Source organism: Pleurodeles waltl, chromosome 5, assembly GCF_031143425.1.
Source record: "Pleurodeles waltl isolate 20211129_DDA chromosome 5, aPleWal1.hap1.20221129, whole genome shotgun sequence".
Lineage (NCBI taxonomy): Eukaryota > Metazoa > Chordata > Amphibia > Caudata > Salamandridae > Pleurodeles > Pleurodeles waltl.
In genome coordinates this window covers 229158665-229183689 of record NC_090444.1, presented here as the reverse complement: position 1 = coordinate 229183689, position 25025 = coordinate 229158665, and the positions used below count along the sequence as shown (strand labels likewise).

The following is a 25025-nucleotide window of genomic DNA, read 5'->3' as shown; positions in this document are numbered from 1 at the left end:
ACGGGGGGTCTGCCAGGAGCCAGTGGTCTTGATGGGACGCGGTGGACGCGTTCTAACGTGTAGTAGGGAGTCAGGCATCCCGGCTCAACCTTCGTGCTCAACCAATTCTCCAGGAATTCTACCATGTTCTCTCCTTCGGACCCCTCAGGAAGGCCCACCACTCGTACGTCGTTCCTTCTATTCCTCCCCTCTGCGTCTTCAGCGCGTTGTTCAAGTCTTGCTAGTCTGTCAGCCAGTGAGGTTACTTCCGCCGCCATGTCTTTCTGCCTTGGGGCGATGCCGGCCAGCGTAGTCTCCGTGTCTTTGACTCTGCTTGTGATGTTCGGCTCGCAGGAGGCCCACCTCAATCGCGACTTGGTTGATTTCTCGTTGCAGTGTTGACTTTGTGTCCTCTATAGCCCCCAGTATTTTCTCTAGAGTGTCTTGAACTTTGGAGTGTGGTTGGCTCAACAGTTCTGCTGCTCCGTCCCCAGGGGGTGTTGGGGGGGGGGGGGTCCATGGTTCTGCTCTTATGTTGGCCTTTAGAGGGCATCGGTCCGACCAGGAGGTTTGACCCAGGGAGGGGGCCGGACGCCAACCTGGGCGCTGTCGTAGGAGTTGCCGCCGGGAATCACCCCACGTTTTAGGCTCCGCAGCCTTGGTGCTGTTCGTGGTCTTCACTGGGTGGGCCCTGGGCGCACGGCCGGTCGTGATCTGCTTCAGGGGGGGGGGTTCCGGCGTGGCTAGTTGCAAGTGTTCGCCGCCCCGGGCAGCGTCAACCCCCTCGCCTGTCCCCGCTGGTAGGGCCTGCCGCGCCAGCCGGCGTCAGGCGCGCAGCGCCGCCAGGGCGGAGTCGATCCCCGCTCAGTGTACCCACTTTTCCGCCGATAGCACCAGCGTGCTCGTGGGTATGCTCGCTCGCCTGCGTAATACGTGCGTACAATGGCCGGTGGTGTACCAGGATATCGCGGGGGCCCCCAAATGGTGGTACGATGTTGACTGCGCCTCCTCAAAGGGGGAGATAGAGGGTGTCACTCACCCTTCCGGCCATCCTCATGCTGGTTGCTGCCAGGGAGGGCCGTCTGCCGCATACTGCCGCCGCTCAGAGTAGCCATGTGGGGCATATGCTTGTGCTCACGGGGCGGCCCCATTGGAAACAGGGCCACACCCGTTTAACCAGTTTTGGGCGAGGCGCCCATTCAGGGGGTGCACCAGCAGGTCCAACGGTGCCCCCACAGCGTTGCCGGGTCCCGCCTCCAAATTCCGGGGCTCGGGCGATTTCGCCATCTCTTGCCGGCAGCTCCCCCCCGCGCACACCGCGGCCCGCCACTCACGCGAGGCCGCGGCTTCGGAGTGGATGAAAGGCCGCAGGTCTCCTCGCTGTCCGGGCAGCCCCGCGTGGGCCGCAATGCTCACCGGGCCCGACCCGGGGCTCCCGCCGCTCCGCCCACTTTCCGGCAGCTCGGGCGGACGATTTAGCGCACAGGCGGCTTGTGCTGGCGTGCTGGGCCGGGGTTCTCAAGCTGGCCCCTCCGGAGCCGAGCTCTTAAGCGGACGCAATTGTCGGAGTCCTGGCCACGCCCCTATATCCCTATGAACATAATGTGTTTGAGCCACTTCAAAAACAGCCCGCTCCTTGTAATTGAGGCAGTACATGGCCAAGTAAGCAATTCATAAGTCAATGTTTTCCTGCTGGCGTTTGGCACTTGCTTAATTAAGCATGTGTGTGCTTCTGGAAGTGAAAGGGGAGCTGTGCAGCTGCTCAGGAAACCTTAAGGAAACATGCAGTGCAACACTTGCAAACTCTGCACAATTGACCTAGGGGGATGAGGAGATAGTAGAATCTGAACTACCCATCTGTACCAATCTTCCCTCAATTTAGATGTTGGCTGGAGCCAAATAACTGGTCATACTTTGTCTTACGATTGTCTCTGGCACACAGTATTGCAGCTTGAAGCTTAAAAATTGAGTTATATAGGTGGTCGACTTTGGAAAAAAAGGTGGTAGAGATCCAAAACAGGAAGAGAGGGGAAACATGGTTCTTAGGTCATGACACATGATAGTGTTCAGCCTTCCCACCAAATACAACAAATCAACCACCTTGACTGCCTAATGACATGCAGCAGAACTGTAAAATGGCCATACATGGTGATGGCTAGTCTTAAATGCTAATAAGGATGTTCAGTTTTATAGAGATTTTGAGTGACCTAATAAGTAGAATGATATAACTGCACAGCATAGGACCCTGTGGTGTCTTGGAATGTGGGTTGGGTTGGGTCTTAGGACTTTGGAATGTGGTGTTCATTAGGTTCCGGCTTACTCTGGCTCGCACCGTCTGTCAATTGGAATCTAGACCCAGAGCTGGTGGGTGTTTGAGGCGTTACTGTCTTATTCCAATTGGATTCAGCATCTTTTCTCATTGAGAAAGACTTGGGCATCAAGGCACAGCCTTCAAACCCTCAACACCAAGATCGGTCACCAGCGGCTGGAGGAGCAGTCTGGACATGCAATAAAAGATGGCCAAACACTCACCATGGCAACAATAGTAGTGTGAGCATCGTCTGGGACAGCATGAGAAAAATGGATGTGTTTGTGGAGGAGAAAGACTGAAGTTCGCAGACTTACGAGCTTTGTTACTTTTGAATCTGGTACAACGCATGGCCTGCAGTGTCTCAAGGACCACTCGAGCAGCCCCGCGATGTTTGTTGTCAGGTAGTTGTGAGCAAGGCACACAAACGAGGCCTAGGTCCAAAGCTTGCTGCTAGTTGTCACACAAGCAGTTTTCTGCATGTCATATGACTGGAGCTTGCTGCTTAGCGAGCAGGGGGCAAGCAGACAGCATCATCGAGCGGACAGGGATACGAGCAGGCAGTGAGGCGCTCTTCCATTGCGGTTAAACACAGCAGACGCCTTTGCCATCCTCAAGGGCACCCTCGCAGCAGAATAGTGCTTTCACCATTACTACCTCTCCTGCTCCTGAAGAAGCGTGCCTCAGCTGGATATGGGGGAGGGTGGGTGTTGATGAAAGCCCCACACAGGAGTGAAGTGTGCAGTCTTCATGCCATTGGCTTTTGCTTATTAAAGGAAAGACCCCTAGGTGAACCAGAAGGCCCAATCAGAACATTCTCCTATCATTAACATTAAGGGTGTGGAACTTACAGAGCAGATAGAGCACATGAAGCACTAGATGCCTGGATAGGTGTTTTTGATGCCATGACAAGTACCAGTTAGCATGCCTCAGGTACCAAGCCTGGTACCAGTGAACTGGAACATCACTGCTGTGGTCGGGTACTGGTGCATAGGTCCATTTTAAAGGAACTGATTTTTTTTCTTATGTTTTACTAACTTTGTTTGGCTAGGTCATTGAAGTGGGTAGACGAAGTGTATGTGGATTAACAAGTGGCTCAGTATGTAGAATATTGCACCTCCACTGTTCTTCTTAGTGTTACCTGGGTTAAAATGGGCAAAGTGGAAAAACGTATTTGCAAAACGTATTTGCACACTATGCAAGACTCTGTGGGACATCATTAAGCGCAAAAAAGGAGAACCTCTCTTCTGTATTGTCTGAGTCATGAAGGTGAAGAAGAGTTTGAACATCTTCCGGACTTAGATGATGCAGAACTGAATGAGTTTGAGATAGATGTTAAAAAGTTGGACAAACATTATTTGCCCAAGGTCAGCACGATATTAGAGCGGTACTACTTTGAGAGGAGAGTTAAAAAAGCATAGGAGTCTTTTGAGAACTATGTAATGGATTTACGAAAGTTGGGTTCATCTTGTAAACTTGAGGATGTGCTTAAGGAGCGAATCAAGGATCAATTTATGTTGGGGTCAACATAGGAAAAGTAAGAGATGTACTCTGGTAAAAAGATGACCTGAAGCTACATAGGAAAAGTAAGAGATGTACTCCGGTAAAAAGATGACCTGAAGCTGGATGAATTGTTGCTTATAGCTAAAATGTTGAGTATTGCCTTGTGTATGTGGATGTAATTAAAGAAGATAATGGGAGTGTATGGAAGCACCAGGTCCATAGTGTGGTCAAGGTGAAGAGCGACTTTTCACAGAAGAGGAAATTTACAGGAAAGTGCTTCTGATGTGGTAGGGTTGGACATATGGCCAATGAGAAGAAAGTCCCACCTTGGGTATGTCGGTAAAGCTTGCGGAAATAATGGCCACTACACAGAAAAACTGTGGATTCCAAAATAGGCGCAACAGAGTGAAGGAGGTAGGTGTGGCAGAGAGAAATATGAATATGATGACTTGCAGTTTGGTGAGATAGTTCTTCAGGTGCGTGATCAAGGTAAGTGCGGATCTGAGGATGATGTGTATGGAAATGGCTGTAAAGTAAGAATGCTTTTTGACTTGGAGATGAAAATCACTTTGGTACCAAGGGTTTTTTATGAAGAATTTTTAAGTAAGAAAGTAAAGCCTTTTAAGCCAGATATCAAACCGCTGGCCTATGGGGATCAACCTGTCTCGTTGGTGGGTTATTTTGAATATGAAATGGAGTACAAAGAAGGGATTACTGCAGAGGAAAATTACGTCTCTTGCAAAGGAGACAGTATAATTAGTTGGTAGCACCAGAGAGATTCAGAGGTTATGTTGGATCCCAATCTATGTTTCCTCTAAAGTGTGCGTCGGGGTGACCACGCAGTTCCTGTTCAAGTGCCTCACATTCCGGTTCATTGAGCTGGTCCACATCTAATGTACATAAGCCCATTGAAAATCAGGATTATCTTTGTAGAGGGGAGATGCCGACCTTCTCAACCCTCATAGGGCCTTCTTTTTTCCCCAATATCCAGTTTGGTTGCTAAATTTCAACCAGTTTGTTACATTCCTGCCAGTATGTGTTTTATAGCTATTAGTATCTCAATCAGCTTATCTTTTCAAATGCGTATAGATACCCTAAAATTAATCCAGTTTTTCATCTCTGCCCAGCGCAGGGGAAGTTGAGAGGGGAACCAAAGATGAGGAGGAGCAGGAGGAAGAGGCCTCCTCATTTGTAATGATTGTTGTTCACATTGTCCTCTCCCCACAGAGATGCAGTTCCTGTTACTGCTAATATTGCTGAATTTGAATTTAATACTGTACCTTCCGTCACTGTCATTGGGCTCTGTCAACCTTACATTTTATTGCATTGGATGTTCTTGGGTTCCCCATTCTGTGTGCACCATCTACCATTTGTTATGTTGTCATTTTCTTGAAAAGAGATGAAGCTTTCCGATCAAGTTGATCTATTGTTTGTAGAGACTACAGGCACCCTGCTTATCTTGAACAGGTGTTATGATGCTACATCTGAACTCCATATGCCACACTGGCTTCCCGTCACAGATCGATATTAAGGCATGCTGCATAATACACCAAGTTTACTCTATCGGATGTCTCTCTTTTCTGTATTAGAGTTGACAGTATTGTGGTGAGGCTTTGGAGCAATCTGTATGTTCACCTGGGAATGATCCATGATTATATTTCACAAAGAATGTGAATATATTGGTTGGGGTTTAGTTTGTTTTTTCCTCACTTTGTCGTTGTTATGAATAGTAACTTTGCTTATTCAATTAGCCTCATCTGCATCAGTGACACAAGTAGTAAGGGACTTCAATTTCTTCTCATGATCACTGCTGTCCTGAACTGAGACTGGTGAGGTAAGACCTGCTTTCCTTCCACTGTTGCTTAGAAGAAAACACATTGAGAACGGAGTATTTGTATAGTGGCACAAGACTCGTATAACCTATTTATTTGCACAGGCCCAGCTTAGAAAGGTCAAGATGGTTTATTTCTTGCAGAGTGCAGGTTAAGGTCATGTTAGTAGAGAATAATTATAATGCCACTATGTAGGCGTTTGGTATTTTTCAGCAGTATCAAATAATTAATTGTTGAAACAAAAATAATGAGTTGCGTCTGCTAATTGCCTATAAACATATTTTTGTAAATGTTTTTCAAATCGATGTTTAGTTTTGGGTACCCTTCTGCAACTTTGGCTACTAGGATCTGTCCCACTTTGACACAGTCTTACCGAGTACACCACTGATTTTAAATTATTTTTCATTTGATAGCTCAAGTTTGTGGAAAACCAAATCCAGCCTTTTCCCAGGCAGAAGATGAAGATGATTTCACCGAAGACATAAAACATGAGGAACTTATAGAACAGTTTACTGATGTGAAACATGAGTCCAAGTTTAGTCTTGAGTCCAACATGATTGATGAGGATGGAAAAAACCAGGAAGAAGATAGCAACAATATCTCCCCTGTAAATGACACAAAAGGTATGGTGTTTGTTACTTTAATCTTTTTGTAAATTGTTTCTAACTCTTTCTGTAAGCACACATTTTAACATTAAGCTATCCATCCAAGAGAATGTGGCTCTATTAGTATTAATTCAACATCCATGTATTTCTTAAACATTAGAACAATCTGGATGGTTAAATATATTGGGCAAGATATTAGGGTAAAAATATCAACCAAGATATAAAAAACAAGTACCTTCGAACTATGGTATTCCCTTTCTATGGAGTGAATAATTAGGTATTTGAAACAGTTCACAAGCATTCCCCTAGGCAGTCCCTATTGTGGCACTCATTGCACAGAGTACCACAAACCAAGTGTTTTGCTTTACTTTTGACTGAGCCAAAATATACACACTGAAAAGAGTTGAAACGATTATCTGGAATGCACTTCTTAATCTGAAGAAGTCATTTATTATAGCTTTTCACAAGGTTTTTGAAGGAAGGATTGAATAGCAAAAAGCGTACTTTCAAAATGTGCAACAATGAAGTAAGACCATATATAAAGAATCTTCGATCTATAAACAGCAAATATATACATGCACAAATACAAACACTGATATTGATATATGTATACATATTCATACACAATGCAAAGCAAATAATTAATAAAATTGCATCACCGTAGGGCCTGTCAGGTGCTTCATCTTTCTCCTGCCAGCAAGCCGATGACCCGGTTCAACAGCGAGAAAGAGAGATCTCCGCCCTCACGGAAAATCTATATCAGGTGTCCGACATCTGAATCTTGATTGAGGTCTCTGAATCCCCCACTGTTGATCTGGGTCTCCTATATATTTTAAACAAACGAGGAAGGAGCTTTCTGGAAAAGCCCCTCCCATTGAGAAGTATTAAAAAAAATGCTGGCTCGTTTAGGTAAGCTTTGAAAGAAACACGTTGGGAATTGGCCAAAATCTCAAGGCGTCCCTCCCAAAGCCAAACCGTTGCCTGCTGTACCATAAACATCAGTCTAGTACATCCATATCTTGCTGACTGACTTACTCCTCCATTTGATGTCCTAGCTCTTCGGTGATTTGTCCTAGCTCTTCGGTGAGAAAGAGAACATGCAGAAATCGAAAACACGTTGCATAACATGTTTGTATGGAAAACTATTTGCACCTCTTAAGTGGCAGTGAAGCAGTGAAGCTAAGGCTAAGCTGAATACAAAATGGAGTCTGTAACTGGTGACCACTAATGTAACGGTGGGCAGCTAAGCCAAGTGCAAAGTGGTGCGACACAAAGTCAGTGGTCAAAATACAAATATCACTACATTCCGCCCTGTGACCAATGAGTGTAGCCTATAGGTTTAAAATCAACTTTTTTCGGTCTAAACATTGCAAGCAGATTAGGAATACATTGTACACAGCAACATAATGATATTATAAGAACTAATGCTACAAAAATTCCACCCAAACTTTGCACAATTGTCCAAAATCAGGTAACCATTGAAACAACCAATCCCACCATCCCTGATCTATATTTTGCTTTACCCCTTTAACTAATGTATGTAGTGTATCAATAGATTTAGAGTGGTCAGAAAGATTAAAACAACACATGCCTTCAAATTCATTGCAAACAATGATTTATGTTTTAGCAAAAGGTAGTCTATAGCAGCCCTGTTTTGTAATGCACCTTTTCTAATACCACGCACATCTAATAATAAAAATTCAGATAAAGCAATAGAAATATGGTTAATGTTTTTAACTATTAGACATGCTAGCTTGTTAATTACCCTAGTATTGTATACAGCTAAACCAGGCACGCCTACAATAGGAAGACTTAAGCTTAGATACTCTTATTGGGAAAATTATTGGATATCTGAGTCCCAGTTTTCGTCTAGTTGCATAGTGTCCCTAGGATCACGAGTATGTATAGAGTTAGATGGAAACATCATGAGTCCCAGGCGTGTGAAAGTACACGGCCCGCCCATTATGTTAGCTGGAATGTAAGTAAAAGTAAGGTTTCAACATGAAAACAGCCAGCCAACTGGCAACTTGACATGTTTAATGTGACTAACAACAGTCACTAGATGATGACAAACCATGTGATTCGACATATTTTTGCAATGTCTGTCCGTTCGGTAAAGGCACAAAACTCTGTGTTCCCATGGTTGAAGTTTTCTTTTCTAAAAGCAATTGAATGCATTTTCTAATGTCACGAGAATTGCAGGAAATGTAGTAACACACGTCACCGGTAGTAATGTTGTAGGTAATTATCTGAGTGAGTTTGTCCCACTTCTCATCGGTTGTTTCCTGACAGTCCCTGCAATACTCATAGGGACTGAAGTGGGTTTCAACGTCAGATTCTTGCACATCTTTATTTGCAAAGCAAATAATGAATAAAATCACCGTAGGGCCTGTCATGTGCTTCATCTGTCTCCTGCCAGCAAGCCAGTGACCCCGTTCGACTGCGAGAAAGAGAGATCTCCGCCCTCACGGAAAATCTATATCAGGCCTCCGACGTCTTAATCCTGATTGAAGTCTCTGAATCCCCCACTGTCAGTGGTCAAAATACAGATATCACTACACCAAGTTAACTCATTTATCACTACTAAACCTAACTCAGAATTCACAAATATTGTTCTTTGCCTACATATACATTTGTATAAAGTTGGAAAACAAAAATCACAAACAGACCACCTTCACTGCCATGTAGGCACAGGGATGACATACTCTCTGCTTCCTTATCTTTTCTGCCTAAACTGTGTGATGATAATAACATTAGGGTACAGTTTGTGGATATACAATGATTTTCTCACGACGATGTCTATTAACTTTTTAAGTATTAAAATAACAAAGAAACTAAAACATTACTCCCAAAATGGTCAACTTCTTTGCAACATATATCATAACTACGGAACATATTATTGGTCACATTTCCTTCTCCTTGCCTCAAACACAAACTATTCCTATCACATGAACAGCTGAAAGGCCCTCAGCTTCATTGGCTCATACTACTGTAGGTCCATCATAGACCGGTATCACAGGAGTGGGGATCAAACTCTCCTGAATTTCCATTCTGTGTGATTGGGATTGTGTGTCAATTATTACAAACTAAGAGTTGCCAGTTCCTATCATCCTACTGGGCCAACTTTGTGGAGTGAGCTTTTGTTCCAGTAAGTAGCTGTCAGTGATCAGGACCTTCTCAGCATATAACATAGCAAAACTATTTCACCTTTGTTGCAAATCTCAAGGAGGTCCACATAGAGTGTTAGTAGTGCTACTTCTGGGTAAGATGGTATATCTTTCCTCAGAACTCACTTTGTGATTTAAGATTTCCTTTCAAAAGCGGATTATGCCTGGACAGTCTCACCATATGTCTCTGTAATACATTGCCAGCATTTGTCTGATGCATCAGTGTATATCCCTTGTAGGTGGACGGGGGTTAAATACCTCTAGTACATGAGCTTGTAGGCTGTTTTCCTTTGCAGGATGCTCCGAAATGCCTTGGGGATCATTAAACATACCCTCTTCTGAGATCTCCTTATTAAGGTATCTTGCTCATCTCTTGTTATATTTCCACATGGCCCCATCTGAGGCCTCCTGTAGAAGCCTGTATAGTTCTGATATCCTTCTTTTTGTACCTAAGTGTGTACTCATAAATGTCTCCAGTAGTGTGCAATCTCCTCTTGTGGTTTGTTTAATGGCTTCTGTGCTGCCTATATTACGGAATCCTTTCCCCTCACAAAGTCAGAATACTGTAACCAAGTTTTAGACAGTGGAGGTACTGCTGCTGTCATTCTTCTTGATCTGTTCGTAGCTTTCAACACTGTATCTCATCCCATCCTTATCCATCAGTTAGCTGAGGTTGGTGTATAGGGCCCCACACTTGCCTTGATCTCTAACTTCTTCACCCAAAAGCACCAAGCAGTAAGACTTCCTCCTTACTCCTCGAAACCTACTGGACTGCATGGGGGTAATTTTCTACCCCTCTGATCTTTAACATAAATATGACCCCGTTGACAGCCCTGATTCATGGTTTTGGCTTTGAAGTGTCCACCAATGAGACACAATTGTTTCACTGGCCTACGAGAACTATTTTAGCAAACAAAGGTTCAGGCAATGCTTGGTATCTCTAGCATCCAGCCTAGACGAATGAGGATTATTTAATACCACGTTTTTAACCTATACAAGTGGTCAGACACATTGGTGTTAAATTTAGTGCTTAACTCTCTCTTGAGCACCCAATTCTCCAGTACCCTCTATCTGTTTTGTCTTATTTGATACCCGTAACCGCCAAAAAAAACAAAAAAAATGTGATTTATGCTCTTATCACCTCAAGACTGAATAAATTTGGGTTTCCGCAACACACGTATCAGGAAACTCCAGCTGGTTTGGAACTCGGCGGTCAAACTATTATTCAATCTCCAAAGACATTGCTTTATTTCTTCTACGTTAAGAGACATCAACTAACTGCCCATAGCAAACATGATTCAATTTAAAATCTTGACACACCTTCACAGAGCTGTCCACAATTTGGATTGCTATAGTTTAAAGAAACTGTTTATGTTTTACTCACAGGCACGCTCCCTGAAATCTTCCAATTCTTTTTACATACTGTTTCCTGTGCTCTAACAGACTAGGAGAGGTGGCTGCTCTGTGGCAATTGCAGGAGCCAAATTGTGAAGGGACTTAGTCTGATTCCACACCATGTGATAGCTGTTGACCTAACCCTTTTGGCTAGCTAGCAGCACCGCACAGGAACCACAGAAGAGTAAAGGTGATTTTTGGCAGCCTATTGCATGACACTCGGACTCCCCAGGGAAGTCATGGTAGAACAGATCTTACACCTTTCTCTCAGTTATACACATCTCATACACGCAAAGACAGACAGAGGCAGGATTTGGTTCAATACATTTATTGAAGCAACTGCATTCTATGTAAAAAGTCATAAATTGTGATTATTAGGATAATGAAACACAGCACCATTAGAGAGGTGACTAGAAAAGTGAAACAGAGGAAAAGTCCCACCATACTGTCACAATAGTCATTCTAAAATCCCTACTTGCAGTACTAAGATTCTACATGAGAGCAAATGCAGTGTTAGCCCCAATCTGCCTGTCTAGTCCCTGGAAGGAAACCCAATTCCTATACCTGCGCTATAGGTAGAGAAGAGGTCTGCTGGCAATCCTCCCACATGGATGGAAAATGGAGCTTTGCTAAAATATTAAGAGGAATGAAAAGAATTGTAACTAGGTGAGAGGGCACAGGCCTCGGGCCTAGAGCTAAAATAATGTGCCAGTATAAATGCTAAAATAACCTCATGAGAAGACACTGTCCTACATCCACCAACCCCCCAGTGTTTAAACTGCCCCCCCATCACAGCTGGAGAGAACTTAGGGTTCAAGTGTATACCGTAGAATTTTAGGGTCACAGTTCATGTGGGTTAGGAGCATTGCCAGATATTGCCAGCTGACCCTGTCAAATACTTTCTCTGCATCCATGCTAACACGGAATGCTGGCATGTTTTTGTTCTTCACCTTTTCAACCAAGTGTGCATTTCTTTTAGCATTATCCCTGTCTTGCCTATCTTTTATAACCCCCACTTGGTTGGGTCAATTAGCCTATTAGAATGGTTGCTAATCTATTTGCCGGTTCTTCTATGAATAGTTTCAAACTGACATTGAGAAAGGCTTTTGATGTATAGGAGGAGCATTACTCCGGATAGTATCTGATTTCTGTATGAGATATGTATATCAGCACTTTAGATAGTGGGGTTTACACCACATCCAGTATCAAAAGAGCTGTAGAGCATAGCTAAGTGGTTCACCAATGTAGAACTATAAGTTCTGTAAAATAAGACTGCAAACCTGCCTGGGCTGGAGGATTTGTATCAGTTTATTTTCTTGAGCATCTTTTCAGTTTTCAGTGCTTCTATTGGTTCAGGTTTCTCGTGCCGTTGGGTAGGTTGAGAGGTAGTCCTGTAGATGAGCCTCAACCTTGACCTCGTTCTGCGGGGCTTGGGTATATAGACTTTGGCATACGTTGTTAAAACTCCTCTAGCTTGTCAGTTTTTTTTTTTTAATTGCCAGGGTCAGGTTTCCCCTTTTAACCCTTTTGCTGAATCTTTTGGCCTGCTTCAGATGTAGTTATTTTGCCAGCAGGCTTCCTATCTTGTTGCCTTTATTGTAGTAAGTGCTGCTTCACTCCAACAATGTATTTTCTTTCTTATTTGTTCTCAAGACATTTGATTGTCCACTATGGATCACCAGTTGGTGCTTGTCTATTTTTTTCCAAACTAACTATTTCAGAGACCAATCCTCTGCCAGGAAACAGCCCTCATTCCTCTTCATTGTCATAGCTTCTCCCATAATTGTTGCCTTAAAGGCATCACACCATGCCAGTGGAGGGGTTTCTTCTTCCTTGTTCAACTCAAATAATTATTTTTTATTTGCTGGAGGTCTTATTTTGATACCCAGTCCCTGAACAAACCTGGTGTGATTCACCAATGGGTGTCTATTGGGGGCCACAAGATCCCAGTCCGAGATGAAGTCCACTGAGCCATGATCAGACAAGCAACTATCCAACAGAACAGAGGATCTTAGAGTATGTATTGTGTATTGGGATCTAACTATATAATCTGATTTACATCCTATGTATATGTGAATGAAAGAAGAAATCACCAGTGCTTGAATGTATTGTTCTCCATACATCCTCCAAATCCCACTGAGACATTAGCCTTTGTAGCCCCTGGAAGCAACCCCAGCCCCAGAAGTAGGTGTTTTGCAAAAAACTGAATGTTGCTGGAGTGCCCTAGATGAGGCTTTTGATTCAGGGTTCGGGCTGGACTTATTGCACCTAAGAGACTGATCCAATGTTCCAAAGATCAGTCAGAACAGGTGCCCCCAAAAGTATTTTATGTAATTGTCTCTAAAAAAGCTGCTTTTTACAGTGTGATAATACTTTGGCCTTGGTATAGTTGAACCTTGTGCCCCTCTAAGAACACCGAGCCCTTTTCCTTGCTGCTGTCATTATTTCTTCTTTCAGTTTGAAACTGTGCACACAGGTTAGGATATCCAGAGCGTTAGGGCTTTGGCATTGGTTCTGCTCACTTTCTGTGTTCTATCAAGCCTAACTGTAATGCAATCAGCAGAGAAAATGTATTTGAGTAGTCTATGAACATAGGTTTCAGCACTTGATCCCTCTGCTCCCGGTTGGACCCGTCTCTAATTCACTGTTTCCCTGCTGGGCCTGTTTTCCAGGTCTGATCTCCTGTTGAAGTGGTTCTATCTCTTCATCTGTGGTTGGATTGGTGCTGTCCACAGTAGAAATTCTTTCTATAATGTTTTTAACTTTCTACTTTACTCCCCAGGGTTCCTTGGCTAAATTGTTCGTTAACAGATGAATATCTGCTCAGTCTCTCAGCAGTTGCCCCCTCACTCTGGGTCTCCCGCTGGTTATTTCTATCTTTGCGGGATTGAAGCTGGACGGGCGACGGGTGAAGTGTCCTACTCATTCACCATGTTTGCTACAATCCCTATAAAGCATTTGTAGTGGCTTCACTTCTGAGTTGTGTGATTAACCCTGCTCCAAGAATCTTGTGCAAATATGTCTCAGACACTTGCATTACAGGAATGCCTTTGATCAATTGTTTTCTGACATATGAATACATATATATATAATGAGACTGAAATGTGGTTAAAGTACTATTTTCATGTATTGGAATGCTACTTAATACACAGTGTATAAGTAAGCACAATATTCTCCATGAAAATTAGATTATACCTTCTGGTAGTTCTCTACTTTTCCAAGCCTGGCAGCAGTCATATGGCAGGTACCAGACAACAGTCTATTATCCTGTAACAGATGGCAACCAAAAGCATCAGCTTTCCTGTTCTAATTAAAAAATATTGCAATTCTATCTGATATGCATTTGTTTTTCGAAGCACACAGACTACATGTTATAAAATTTATTGATGCAATGTTTCGGAGCAATTATAGCAACAGCAAAAACACAAAATAAATTCTGCTGAATAGGTTGGGGTGAACCTAAAAGTCCAATCAATTTTGTGAATGTGGATTTACTGGTTTCACCAAATTCAGGCCCTCATTACGAGTTTGGCGGTCTTTTCGGAAGACTGCTGCAGTGACGGCCACCAAAAGACCACCAGTGATGGCGGGATCCCGCCTGCTGTATTACGAGTCACATACTGAAGACTGCTCAAAAACAGACACAAATCTGAGACTGCCAGGCCGACTGAGGGAGGGAGAGAGGCGGTCCCACCACCAGCACTGCCACACCGACAACGTGCCGCCCTCCATATTACAACCCACAAATCAGCACAACGGTCATTGCATGGCAGAAAACTATTGGCGATGTGAACTGCCGCGCTCAAATCACCACTATCACCAGAACCCAACACTACATTGGACAGCATGAACACCCCACACCTGACACACATTGCCACACTACACACACCCCACACCCACCACTGTAAAACCCACCCACACACAACCCACAATGCTTTGCAACTGCAACCATAGACAGACAGCTAGGAGCCCCAAACCCATCACCTACCACTTATACTCCAAATGCACATATACACTACACATGCAGCACACATCACACAACTGCACCATCAACACCATAAACACATCACAACTGCACACAAGCACCACAACACCCCAGCACACAAAACTAAGCACCCCACCAAACCCCAATAACCCCACCCTAGCACACAACAGAAGCATCCACGATCGACAGACGGAATAGTTGAGGGTTATGGTAGATGAAATTGTAAGGGTAGAGCCACAGCTGTTGGGAGCACACGTCCAGCAAACATCCATAGCCAGGAAAATGGAGTTATGGCGGAGGATAGTTGACAGGGTCACCTCAGTGGGCACCCATCCACTCACAAGGGAGGACATCAGGAAAAGGTGGAACGACCTTAGGGGGGAAGGTGCGTTACATGGCCTCACAACACCAGATTGCCATCAACAAGATTGGCGTGGACCCCCCCTCCTTCCCCAGAGTTCAATTCGTGGGAGGAGAAGGTCTTGGACATCATGCATCCAGAGGGCCTGACTGGAATAACAGGAGGGGCTGGACCCTGGTAAGTCAACAACACTTCCCTGGCACCAACGACACCTGTACAGCGTGCATCCCCACCACCCTATCACTCCCCATTTCACCTCATCTCACACTTCTGCCCTCATCACCTGATGCCCCTCCCCTACATGCCACACCACCCGACTGACACTATCCCCACATAGTCCCCCCCCCCTTGTGCACAGACCTCACTCACAATGGCAGGTGCCACAACTCCCACAATGCATTACTCCATCCACATGAAAAGCTGCTATTCCCACTTCACAGTGGAAAACATGTACGTAAAACCATTGCACCAGCTACACCAACTGGATGTGTCAACTGTGTACTACTACATGGCAATGACAGCAATGCTATTCACTATCCACAACCCACAATGGTCCATGGAACCAATGTGACAGTCCATGTTCCACAGACAGTGTCTGCAGTGCTGCATCTGTTATTGCCGTTACTGGGAAGCAGGCCAACCACTGCATGCACCAGACTATGAAACAATACACCTCCACATTGTAACTCTCTCCCTCACCATCCACAGGTACCCCTGCTACTGTCACCCTGCAGTGGATGCAAGAGACAGCCAGCCCTTCCCAGGATGAAGGCCCCAGTGGATGTCTGGACTATGACGACTTTCCTGGCCCGTCTGGACAACTGGTCATTCCACCAGCCTCAACCTGATCACATCTGAGTCCCCTACCCAAGTGGCAACAACAGCACAGCCAACCCCTTGTCCCCAAACCTGTGTACCAAGGACTGATCAATCAGCAGTGTGTCCCCCAGTACAGGGACCAGAGTCAACCCCTTACACCCCAGACGATGAAGGCCCTGGTGTAACTGGGAGTGGGCACACTGTGCCAGGTGCACAGGGGGCCAAGGGCATTCGGAGGGCACCTGTGGGAAAGGGATGGGCCCCTGAAGGGAAACGAGTGGCCAGGAGGCCATCACCAAAGTCCTGGGAGCATACCAGCAATCCCAGGACAAGATGGGCGAGATCCTCTCAACCTTGCAGGAGAACCAGAGGCTGCAAAGGGAATACCACCAGGAGGCCCTGCAGCAGTGGGAGGCCCAAAATGCCACCATGGCCTCCATTGCAGAGGTGCTCAAAGAACTTACTACCATCCTGTGTGCGTTCTTCACCCACCAGCAGGCCCCTTCCACTAGCCACATAACAACTGAGCCAATCACTTCTGCCTCAGCTAGTGCAATGGCAGCCCTGCCAGAGGACCCACAGGCCCCTAGCACCCCTCCCTCTGTAGCTGAGGAACCCCCACACAAACAAGGCCGTCCATCCAGACATCCTGCAGGACCTGATGCCAAGACCAAAACCACTGCCAGGAAGTGAGCCTCTTCTGAACATTTTCCCTTGTGGGCCACTGACGCATCCTGTTGACTGTCCACTGTCATGTCTCCATTTACCCATGACCCTTGGATACTGGACCTGTACTAACTGCAGCTGGGCAAACTGCTCTGATAATTTCAGCCGCCATTACCCAACTCTTAACTTATTGCACTTGTATAGAACGGGGTGTAATGTGCAGGGAGTATGACAGTAGAACAGACATATACTGAAATCTTGTGTCAAGGGAGTCACATGTCAAGCCAGGAACCAGAGTAGCACCACCCAAGAGACCTGCAAAGATACCAAGACAGGGACAACCATCACAATAGGGTTCAATGTTGCACAACCAACACAAATGCAGTACATTGTCGAGATCCCTAGTGCGAAAAGGCAAGTGGAATGTCAACACAATGACTCACATGTTCCAGACACGCATTCCTAATGGTACATCCCTCACAGCTGATGTCATTCCACTAAAGGCAAGTCCGACCGTCAGCCCTGGGAGCTACCAAAGCTATGTGGGTGCCATCTGTGGCCCCTATCACATGAGGGATATGTGCCATATCATAGATGTCAGCCTTCACAATGGGCAAATCCGCACACTGGGGGAACCTGATGTAGCTGTCCAGATGTTTGAGTAAAGCACACAGTACAACCTTCAACACATGACTGAACATGGGCTGTGACATCCCTGCTGCCACACCCACTGTGATCTGGAACGAGCCTGAGGCAAGGAAGCGTAGCACAGACAACACCTGCACTGTTGGAGGGATGGCATAGGGATGACATATGGCAGACAAGAGAGCTGGCTCCAACTGGTTACACAGTTTCATGATGGTCTGACGGTTCAGGCAATAGTTCTATATGATGTGTCTTTCTTCCAGGGTAGCCAGATCAACAAGGGTCCGGTACACAGGTGCATGTGTCTTTCTCACCATTGCGCGGAATCTAGGAATGGAAGAGAGGAATTGCCACGAGTTGATGTCTTCAGTTCACAAGCCACCAAACACAATACACGTAGCACACAAGATTAGTGTACATAACACTGAAGTACACTAAATCAATATGGCCATGTTGAGTGACCCTGTATGCCATTGTTGATGACAGTTCCTGGGCCAGACAGACAGTTTGCCAGACACACTACATTTGACACTTTATATAACAACACCCTATTACCACAGGTAATGCGATGTATGTCAAATTTGAACATATAGATATGGTCACGCCATCTATGAGGCAGCAAGTGACTGCATGTGCCATAGTCTTCTGTACAACCAACAACCCTATGCATGAATATCAAATGTGTGTTCCATGTTGACATGCGATCTGGGCACATCTCACTAAAATCATCCATGACGCACAAATCATTCACCTACAATACTCAACATACAGGTAAAATGGCAGCCATCTGTCCCTCAAGCCCAGGACAGATAGAGGCGACCTAATTCCACCAGCGTTAGTCGTCATGGCAGTAGGCGGTCTCAACAGCCGTGCAACTCCTTATTGGCTAACATTGTTGCCTATGGGAGACTGGGGCTAATGATGATCACTGCCGGCGGTAACGGTCATGTACGGGGCGGACGTGACCAACGTTATTTGTTGCATAGCTCAGTTGACTCCTGACACTTGTGCAAGCAAGACCTCCTCTACGTGTGCTGCTGTGTTCTGACTCTGGAAGTCAATATGCCAAGTCCTGCTGGAGATAGGGCCCCTGTCTTCACCCAGTAGGAGCTGGAGAAGCTAGTAGATGGGGGTTCTACCCCTGTATGGACAGTTGTATGGGGCACCAGAGCAGCAGGTGAGTCAAATGTTCCTGAACTGTCTGCTTGTGATGTGTGTGGGTGTGAAAGGCATTGTGACGATGCACACCGAGTGGGTACATGCAGATGGCAAAGGATTTGGTGCGTTTGTGGCGTACGTGCACGTATGTGTGGTCATGAGATGTCTGATGTCTGGAGTCCACTGTTGTTGTGATGCCAATCTACATGACTTTCTCCTTCTATCTGTGTCACCCATGCAGGTCAGCGCCGATCAGAAGAAGGGGATTTGGCGTGCCGTCGCCAAGCAAGTGCGGACTCTGGGGGTCCATGCCCAGCGGAGCACCCACTGCAGAAAGCGGTGGCAGGACCTGAGACGCTGGGCCTGGAAGACCGCTGAGGCTGGGGATGTCCTCCCAACGAGGGACGGGTGCCCGTCGGACACTGACCCGCCTAATGGCCCACATTTTGGCGGTGGCCTACCCTTAGGTGGATAGGCGCTTGAGGGCAGCACAGCAGCCAGAAAGGGGTAAGTACACACTCACAACTGGCTAATGGTAAGCATGTATGTGTTTGGACAGCCTACTAGTGGGAAGATGTGGTGTAGATTATTGAGACTTGCACATTGGCTATGGGTATGAGCCACCCTGGCAGGATTTTCCAAGATGTTGTCTGCCAATGCCATGTAGACAGTGACTCCTGAGGGGACTTACTCCCATGTTAGAGTTTGTCAGGACACATTACACAACGTTTGAGTGAGCAGATCCTTCCATCAGAAACAGTATGAGGTGTCATGGCATTGCCATCAGTAATAGACTACCACTATGACAGAGGTAATTGGTGAGTTCTCAATCAGCTGCTTCATACTGTGGGTGTAGATGGTTGCATGGGGCCAAGAAATTGCTGTACACATTGTGAAAGGATTTCACGGCATGCAACCTTGCCATGCAGGAATCGTATGGGTAAAGAATACAGGGTATGTCTATGTAGACGCGCATGGTAGTGTGGCAAGTACGTGATACTGTGCATTGTAGGACCCTTCTTCTAGTCAAATTGTGCCATATGTTACCACATCAGTAGGTTTTCACTGCATAGCTTCAGTTTGTCCTATGATTTCAGTCAGATGTGCATGTCAGTTCAAAGGCATGCAATGGCATGGCATATCAGCAGTTTTTGAGGTTGTTACTCTGTGTGAATGCTAGGTAGGGATTGACCCATTGCACCCTTTCTTTCTCTCCAACCCTCCCTCCCCTCCTCCTCTGTCTTTGTATGCATTAGCATCTTCAGGTGAAGGAGAAGGGGCACTGGCGAGTGGGGAAGCTGCAGCCCACGGGACCCAGGAGGCTGAGAACAGCGGAGCTGAGGGAACCAGTAGGACGGCGAGGGGAATGCCAGGGGGGAGACCGGATAAACGACATCATCTACGGATTCCTCCTTCGATGGATGCTTCCTGGCAGTGATGGACCCATCTGGGACCACCCGAGCACCATCCTTGTCTTCCACCCCCCCACTTACCAGCACCACCTTACCTGTAGTTCCCGACCCAGTTGCCCGTGCTCGCTCACCCAGGAGGGTGGGCATCTCCTTCGCCGCAGGCACCTCTGCCCCTGCCCTTGTCAGCCCTGCTGCCCTCAGTGAGGAGGCTGTTGACCTCCTGAGGTCCATTTCTTTGGGACAGTCAAACATTGTGAATGCCATACAGGGACTGGCATCACAGATGCAGCAGACAAATGCCTACCTGGAAGGTATTCACGGTGCCCTGGCTTGCCTGCAGAGATCCTTTCAGACTCTGGCCTCCTCAGTGATGGCAGCCAGTGTCCATTCACCTTCCACCCCCCACTCCAGCTACCTGTGCCCAATCCCACACCCATCCAAAGCACACAGTCAGACCCCCATTCATCCACTTCATCAGGCATGGTTCGCAAAGACAAACTCAGGCACTACAAGTCTCACCATCGCAATTCACACAGACAACAGACACATGCAGACACAAAAACATTCACTCCTACACAGGCATTGCCCAGTATGCCAGGTGCACAAAGGACTATTGCACTGGCCAGTAGGCCCATTTTGTATATAGTTATATATACTTCTATTTATATATTTCAATATATCTGCTCCACTTTACTGTTGGTGTTGATGGCTACAAACTTATCCTGGCTTTCCTTCCACATGTGTGTGTTCTACATGTGTGATTTGGTGCCAGTCTTCTGTGTATGCCATGTGTTTGTGTAGCAGCATGAGTTGTGTGGGTGAGTAGTGCATTGGACATGTTGTGTTGGTGTTGTGTGTCATTGTGTGGTAATGGTGTGTGTGTTGTAATGGACAATGTACTTTTTGTTTTGGGTGGATGTGGCGTGTGCTCAGGCACGTTGTTTGGCAGTGTTATTGTTTGTATTGGTTGTGTGCTGTTGTTACGTGTTGTTGCCAGTATGTGTTTTCCTGTAGAGGTGTGCAGTGTGCCTCTGCCAGTGCATTTGTGTGGTTACAATGGTGTTGTCGCTAGTGACTCGGTGGTGTTGTGTGTAGATGTATTTGACAGTGGTGATGGTGTGTGTGCGGTGTGATGTGTGTGTGGCATGTGTATGTTGGCCGTGGTGTGTGGGTGTATGTATATGTGTATGTGTGTTGATACAGGTGTATGTTTGCGTGTGTGTGTGTGTGGCTGTGTATTACCGTGCCGGGGTTGTGTGTTGTGTTTGGGTGTGTACCAATGGCCTTGGTGAATGTCACTGTTTCTTTCTTTTTCTTTTTTTTTCTTTGTAACACTGGCACCATTTTAACTTCTTTTTTCATGTATGATATTTAGACCCATTTCGGTAACATCAATCCAGAAAATGTGGTGATCGGCCATGCATGTCTCCCCCTTCTCTACAGCCACCCAAACCCTTATTGGCAGAGACTCTGCCGATTCCCGCTACAGATTAAGACAATCCTGCAGCTATTCTATTGGACACTACTACATGCACTTGTAGGCAGCATATCCTCTGTCTGAGGTGCCTGTAACTTTGCTCGCTTATGCAGTCAGAACATCCACTACATCTGCCACATATCATTCCAGTGGAAGTGAGACCATGGAAACCTTCCCACTGATATGTATAGGGAGATGAGTACTCTTATTGTTATCATAAGAGACCTAGAGATGATCGACCCAGGGAAGAACTTAAGATCTCCCTTGTGGGTGATGTTGTGGCATTTCATGAGTTTACCAAAAGGGCTGCTAAGTAGTTTAACACCAGTTCCATCTTTTTCGTCATTTAGACTTCAGCCATCTTCAAACCCCTCCAACCTCAGCAGTCCATCTGGCATTGAGGGTGCATGGGTAAAAGGGATAAACCTTAATTTCACTATTCCTTATGCTCCAGCTCAGTTCTTAGTTTTTCTTGATTGGCACGTTCATTTTTGGTTGATGATGCCCAAATCTCCATTCCAGGTACCATATAGTTCTATGCTCTAATGTTGTACCAGTTATATTTGTTTACTGTGCAGATATGGGCTAGTTATTTCATTTGTAATTGAGATGTGTTCTGTCTTTTATTTCTTGTGTACTTCTATTATCTACTGTTCTGTACACCTTTGCATTTTATGCTCTGCTATTATTGGAATTGTATTGCTTAATGGCGCGTACTTTTGGACTATATATTAAGCTGTATAACTAAAAATGCTTGAATAAAAAGATTTTAAAAAGGAATGAACTTAAAACAAGGCAGTCTCTCAACTATATTTAAGAAACCACCATCTGTGAATTTAACTTCACCAAGAAACAAGTACCCCACATCAGTAAAATTGACGGTAAAACCCTGGCAGCATAATTTCTATAATTTTAATATACATTCCTAAAATATGAGATATTGGTTGAAATAAAAGTCTACAAAATAGTATGCATCTTCAGCACCCATCTGGGCCTTCAACAGGTATTTTATGTTCACCAAAATAAGCAGGGTGGAACTTGGAAGATTGTATTCTGCTTTTCAGCACCTCGAAAAGCATTTTTAAATTGAAAGATTTAAAGTTTTGGTGCCACATTAAGGAACATAACTCAATTGTACCCACAACTAGGCTCAATGACAAACTACCAAGTCATCCAAAGAATCACTAGACCGCTCTCTCACATCTCTACAATCACAACAAGATCCCACAGAATTAAATTCAAATGTGAGTGACAGATGGGTAGAAGAGTTGTCTAGGCCTTAACATGGCCTAGAACACCCTTACATGATGTACATAGTGACACACAAGGCAATGCAACAAGCTAGAATATGACAAATCATTTAGACAAGGCATTAAAATTGATCTTTACCTGCTGTATTAAAAAAACAAAGCAAAAACAATCACTTAAATTGCTCTAAAGTGAAAAAGTAAATGAAACAAGTAAACTGAGCAACTAGTGGCTAGAAACAGTATTTGACAGAAACAGATCCAAACCCAAAATACAGATAGTAAATAAAAAGAATCAGCTAATGGTTTCTCCTAAGAGGAGCAGGGACACAAAGTCACTTTGTCCTGCACAGTACACAGAGACTTATGGGTCACTTCCACGCATTCTTCAAAAAAGGTCTTTGTAAGTAAATCAGAAAAGGAGACAACTGTTTCAGAAACATTGAACACAATACTAGAGAATTGTAGGAAGCTGGCTTTTAATATGAGGTGATATATCAAAATGAGAGATACCTTGCAAAGAGGCCATGGGTTCATTTACCAGTGGACAAGGGCTTTGCTCTAGCAATCCTAAAATGCTCTTTTTTGGGGATGGTATGGTCAAGCAGCTTTAGGCTTGTCAGAGAAGAGTGTTAGACAGTTGCAAATACACATACATACAATAAATGAGACACACAACTCAAGAAGGAGATTCACACCAATATACAAAAGAAACAAGTATCTTTATATATAACTAGGCACCAGTATCAATACGATCAGGTAAGTATGCTTTGCAAAGAAAGTAAGTTTCACTTTTGAAAAGTTGACACGATGCAAGTTTTGGAAGCTGCAATGTTATCCTATGGAGAGAAAAAACAAGTACTGTATTTGGGTATAGTACAACAACTTACGGGACCAATCTCCTGGACTTAAGGTAAGTACTGGGCAAGGATCAGGATCACACCAACAAGTCACACTGGGCGGCACTGGGGTGGCCAGATGCAGAGGTGTAGTACAGCGTGGGGTTACCAGTGTTAGTCAGTGGGGGTCGGTACGATTGAAAAGATGCTGCATGTGAGGACTGGAGATCCAGTCGGGAGGAAGTGGGTTCCAATCTTGAGATGTCTGGGGATGGAGGGATGCCTTCAGTCCTCTTCTCCACGGACCAGGGGCTACGGGTGCAGATGTATCCCGAGGCGTCTGTTTTTTTCCACCAGGACCACTCACGGTTGAGAGGGCCTACGGGAAGGTGGTGTCAATGAGTCTAGAATGGGTAAGTCCAAGGTGGGCTCTGTCTCTGGCTGGGGTGGGGAGGGTCACATTGGCACAGTTTCTGGGGCTAGGCAGCACGGGTGCAGTGGTGCTTTCATGTTTTGGGGTTTTGTGGTCCAGAGTCCTCTCATGTCTCTTGGAGTGCCTGCAATATTCAGGGAAGCATTTTGCTGCTCCACAGGAGTTCCTGGGTCTTTGTTGAAGGCAGACAGGCCTCCCAGGCTTTGGAGGCACAGCAGTTTGCAGGATGAGTTGCCTTTGTCGCTAATCGGCGGGAACAGCAGACAGGCCAATAGGCCTGAGACCAAGTCAGGTGCTTCTTCCTTGGGCTTCGCTTTTGTGGCTTTTGAGCGTCCTTTTGCATAGGTCAGCAGGAATCTTATTTCCTGGTGCATGCACCTCCCTAAATACTGAATTCAGAGGTGTTTAGGGGAGTGTATGGTAGTAGCCAATGGGCTACGTACCCTTAGGGTCACTATGCCCCCTATATGACCACTTTCTGTGGGAAGTAGGCATAACCCTTTCCTAGAGATCCTACCTCTGCCAACACCAAAATGGCTGATTTCTAAATGTGGTATCCAGATCAGGCAGCTCACCGTAGGGATGGGACTGACCTGAGAGGGTGGACACACCTTTCTGAGTACTAAATTTCCTGCCTGTCCAAATGCCAAATGGGCCTTGGGACACAAGGGTCAGCATCTCTCCTTTGAGTGAAACCAGATCTGCATACCATGGGCGGTGGACTTCTTTGAAGCCCCCCGACCTTGCCATGCAGATTTGCAGGTCATCCTGTTGGTGGAGTGTGTAAACACCTCTTCAGGATAGGCTTTGTCTCTGACCACCTGAGAGCAAAGGCTCTCACCTTGGGAGGCCAAAATCTAGTCTGGTGGTGGCAGGCTGGCTAAAGCTAGTCAGTCCCCACACGGGTATTTGGTAGATTTTCAGGGGGCACCTCCAAGCTGCCCTCTTGGTGCATGTATTAATAAATCAATCACTGGCATCAGTGAGGGTTTATTAATACAAGATGTTTGATACCAAATATCCCTATTTTCAGTGAAACCATCAAGCTGCTGTGGAACTCATAGTGACCACTGTCCAGCACATGTATTTAAAATAGCTTCCCTGTTCACTTACTATGTCTAAGAATCGGCAGAGACATAGCAGGGACACATCTGCCCTTGCAGATATGTCCTCAGGAATAATATAATGCACACT

General features: G+C 45.5%; 1 protein-coding gene across 1 annotated transcript in view; it reads left to right on the top strand.

Moving 5' to 3' along the window:
• UTP25 (UTP25 small subunit processome component) overlaps positions 1–25025 on the top strand; it is a 180849-nt gene that overhangs the window by 61269 nt on the left and 94555 nt on the right. The window contains exon 4 of the mRNA XM_069233959.1: positions 6036–6245. Within this exon, the coding sequence (XP_069090060.1) occupies positions 6036–6245 (210 nt within the window). The remainder of the gene's footprint in view (positions 1–6035; positions 6246–25025) is intronic.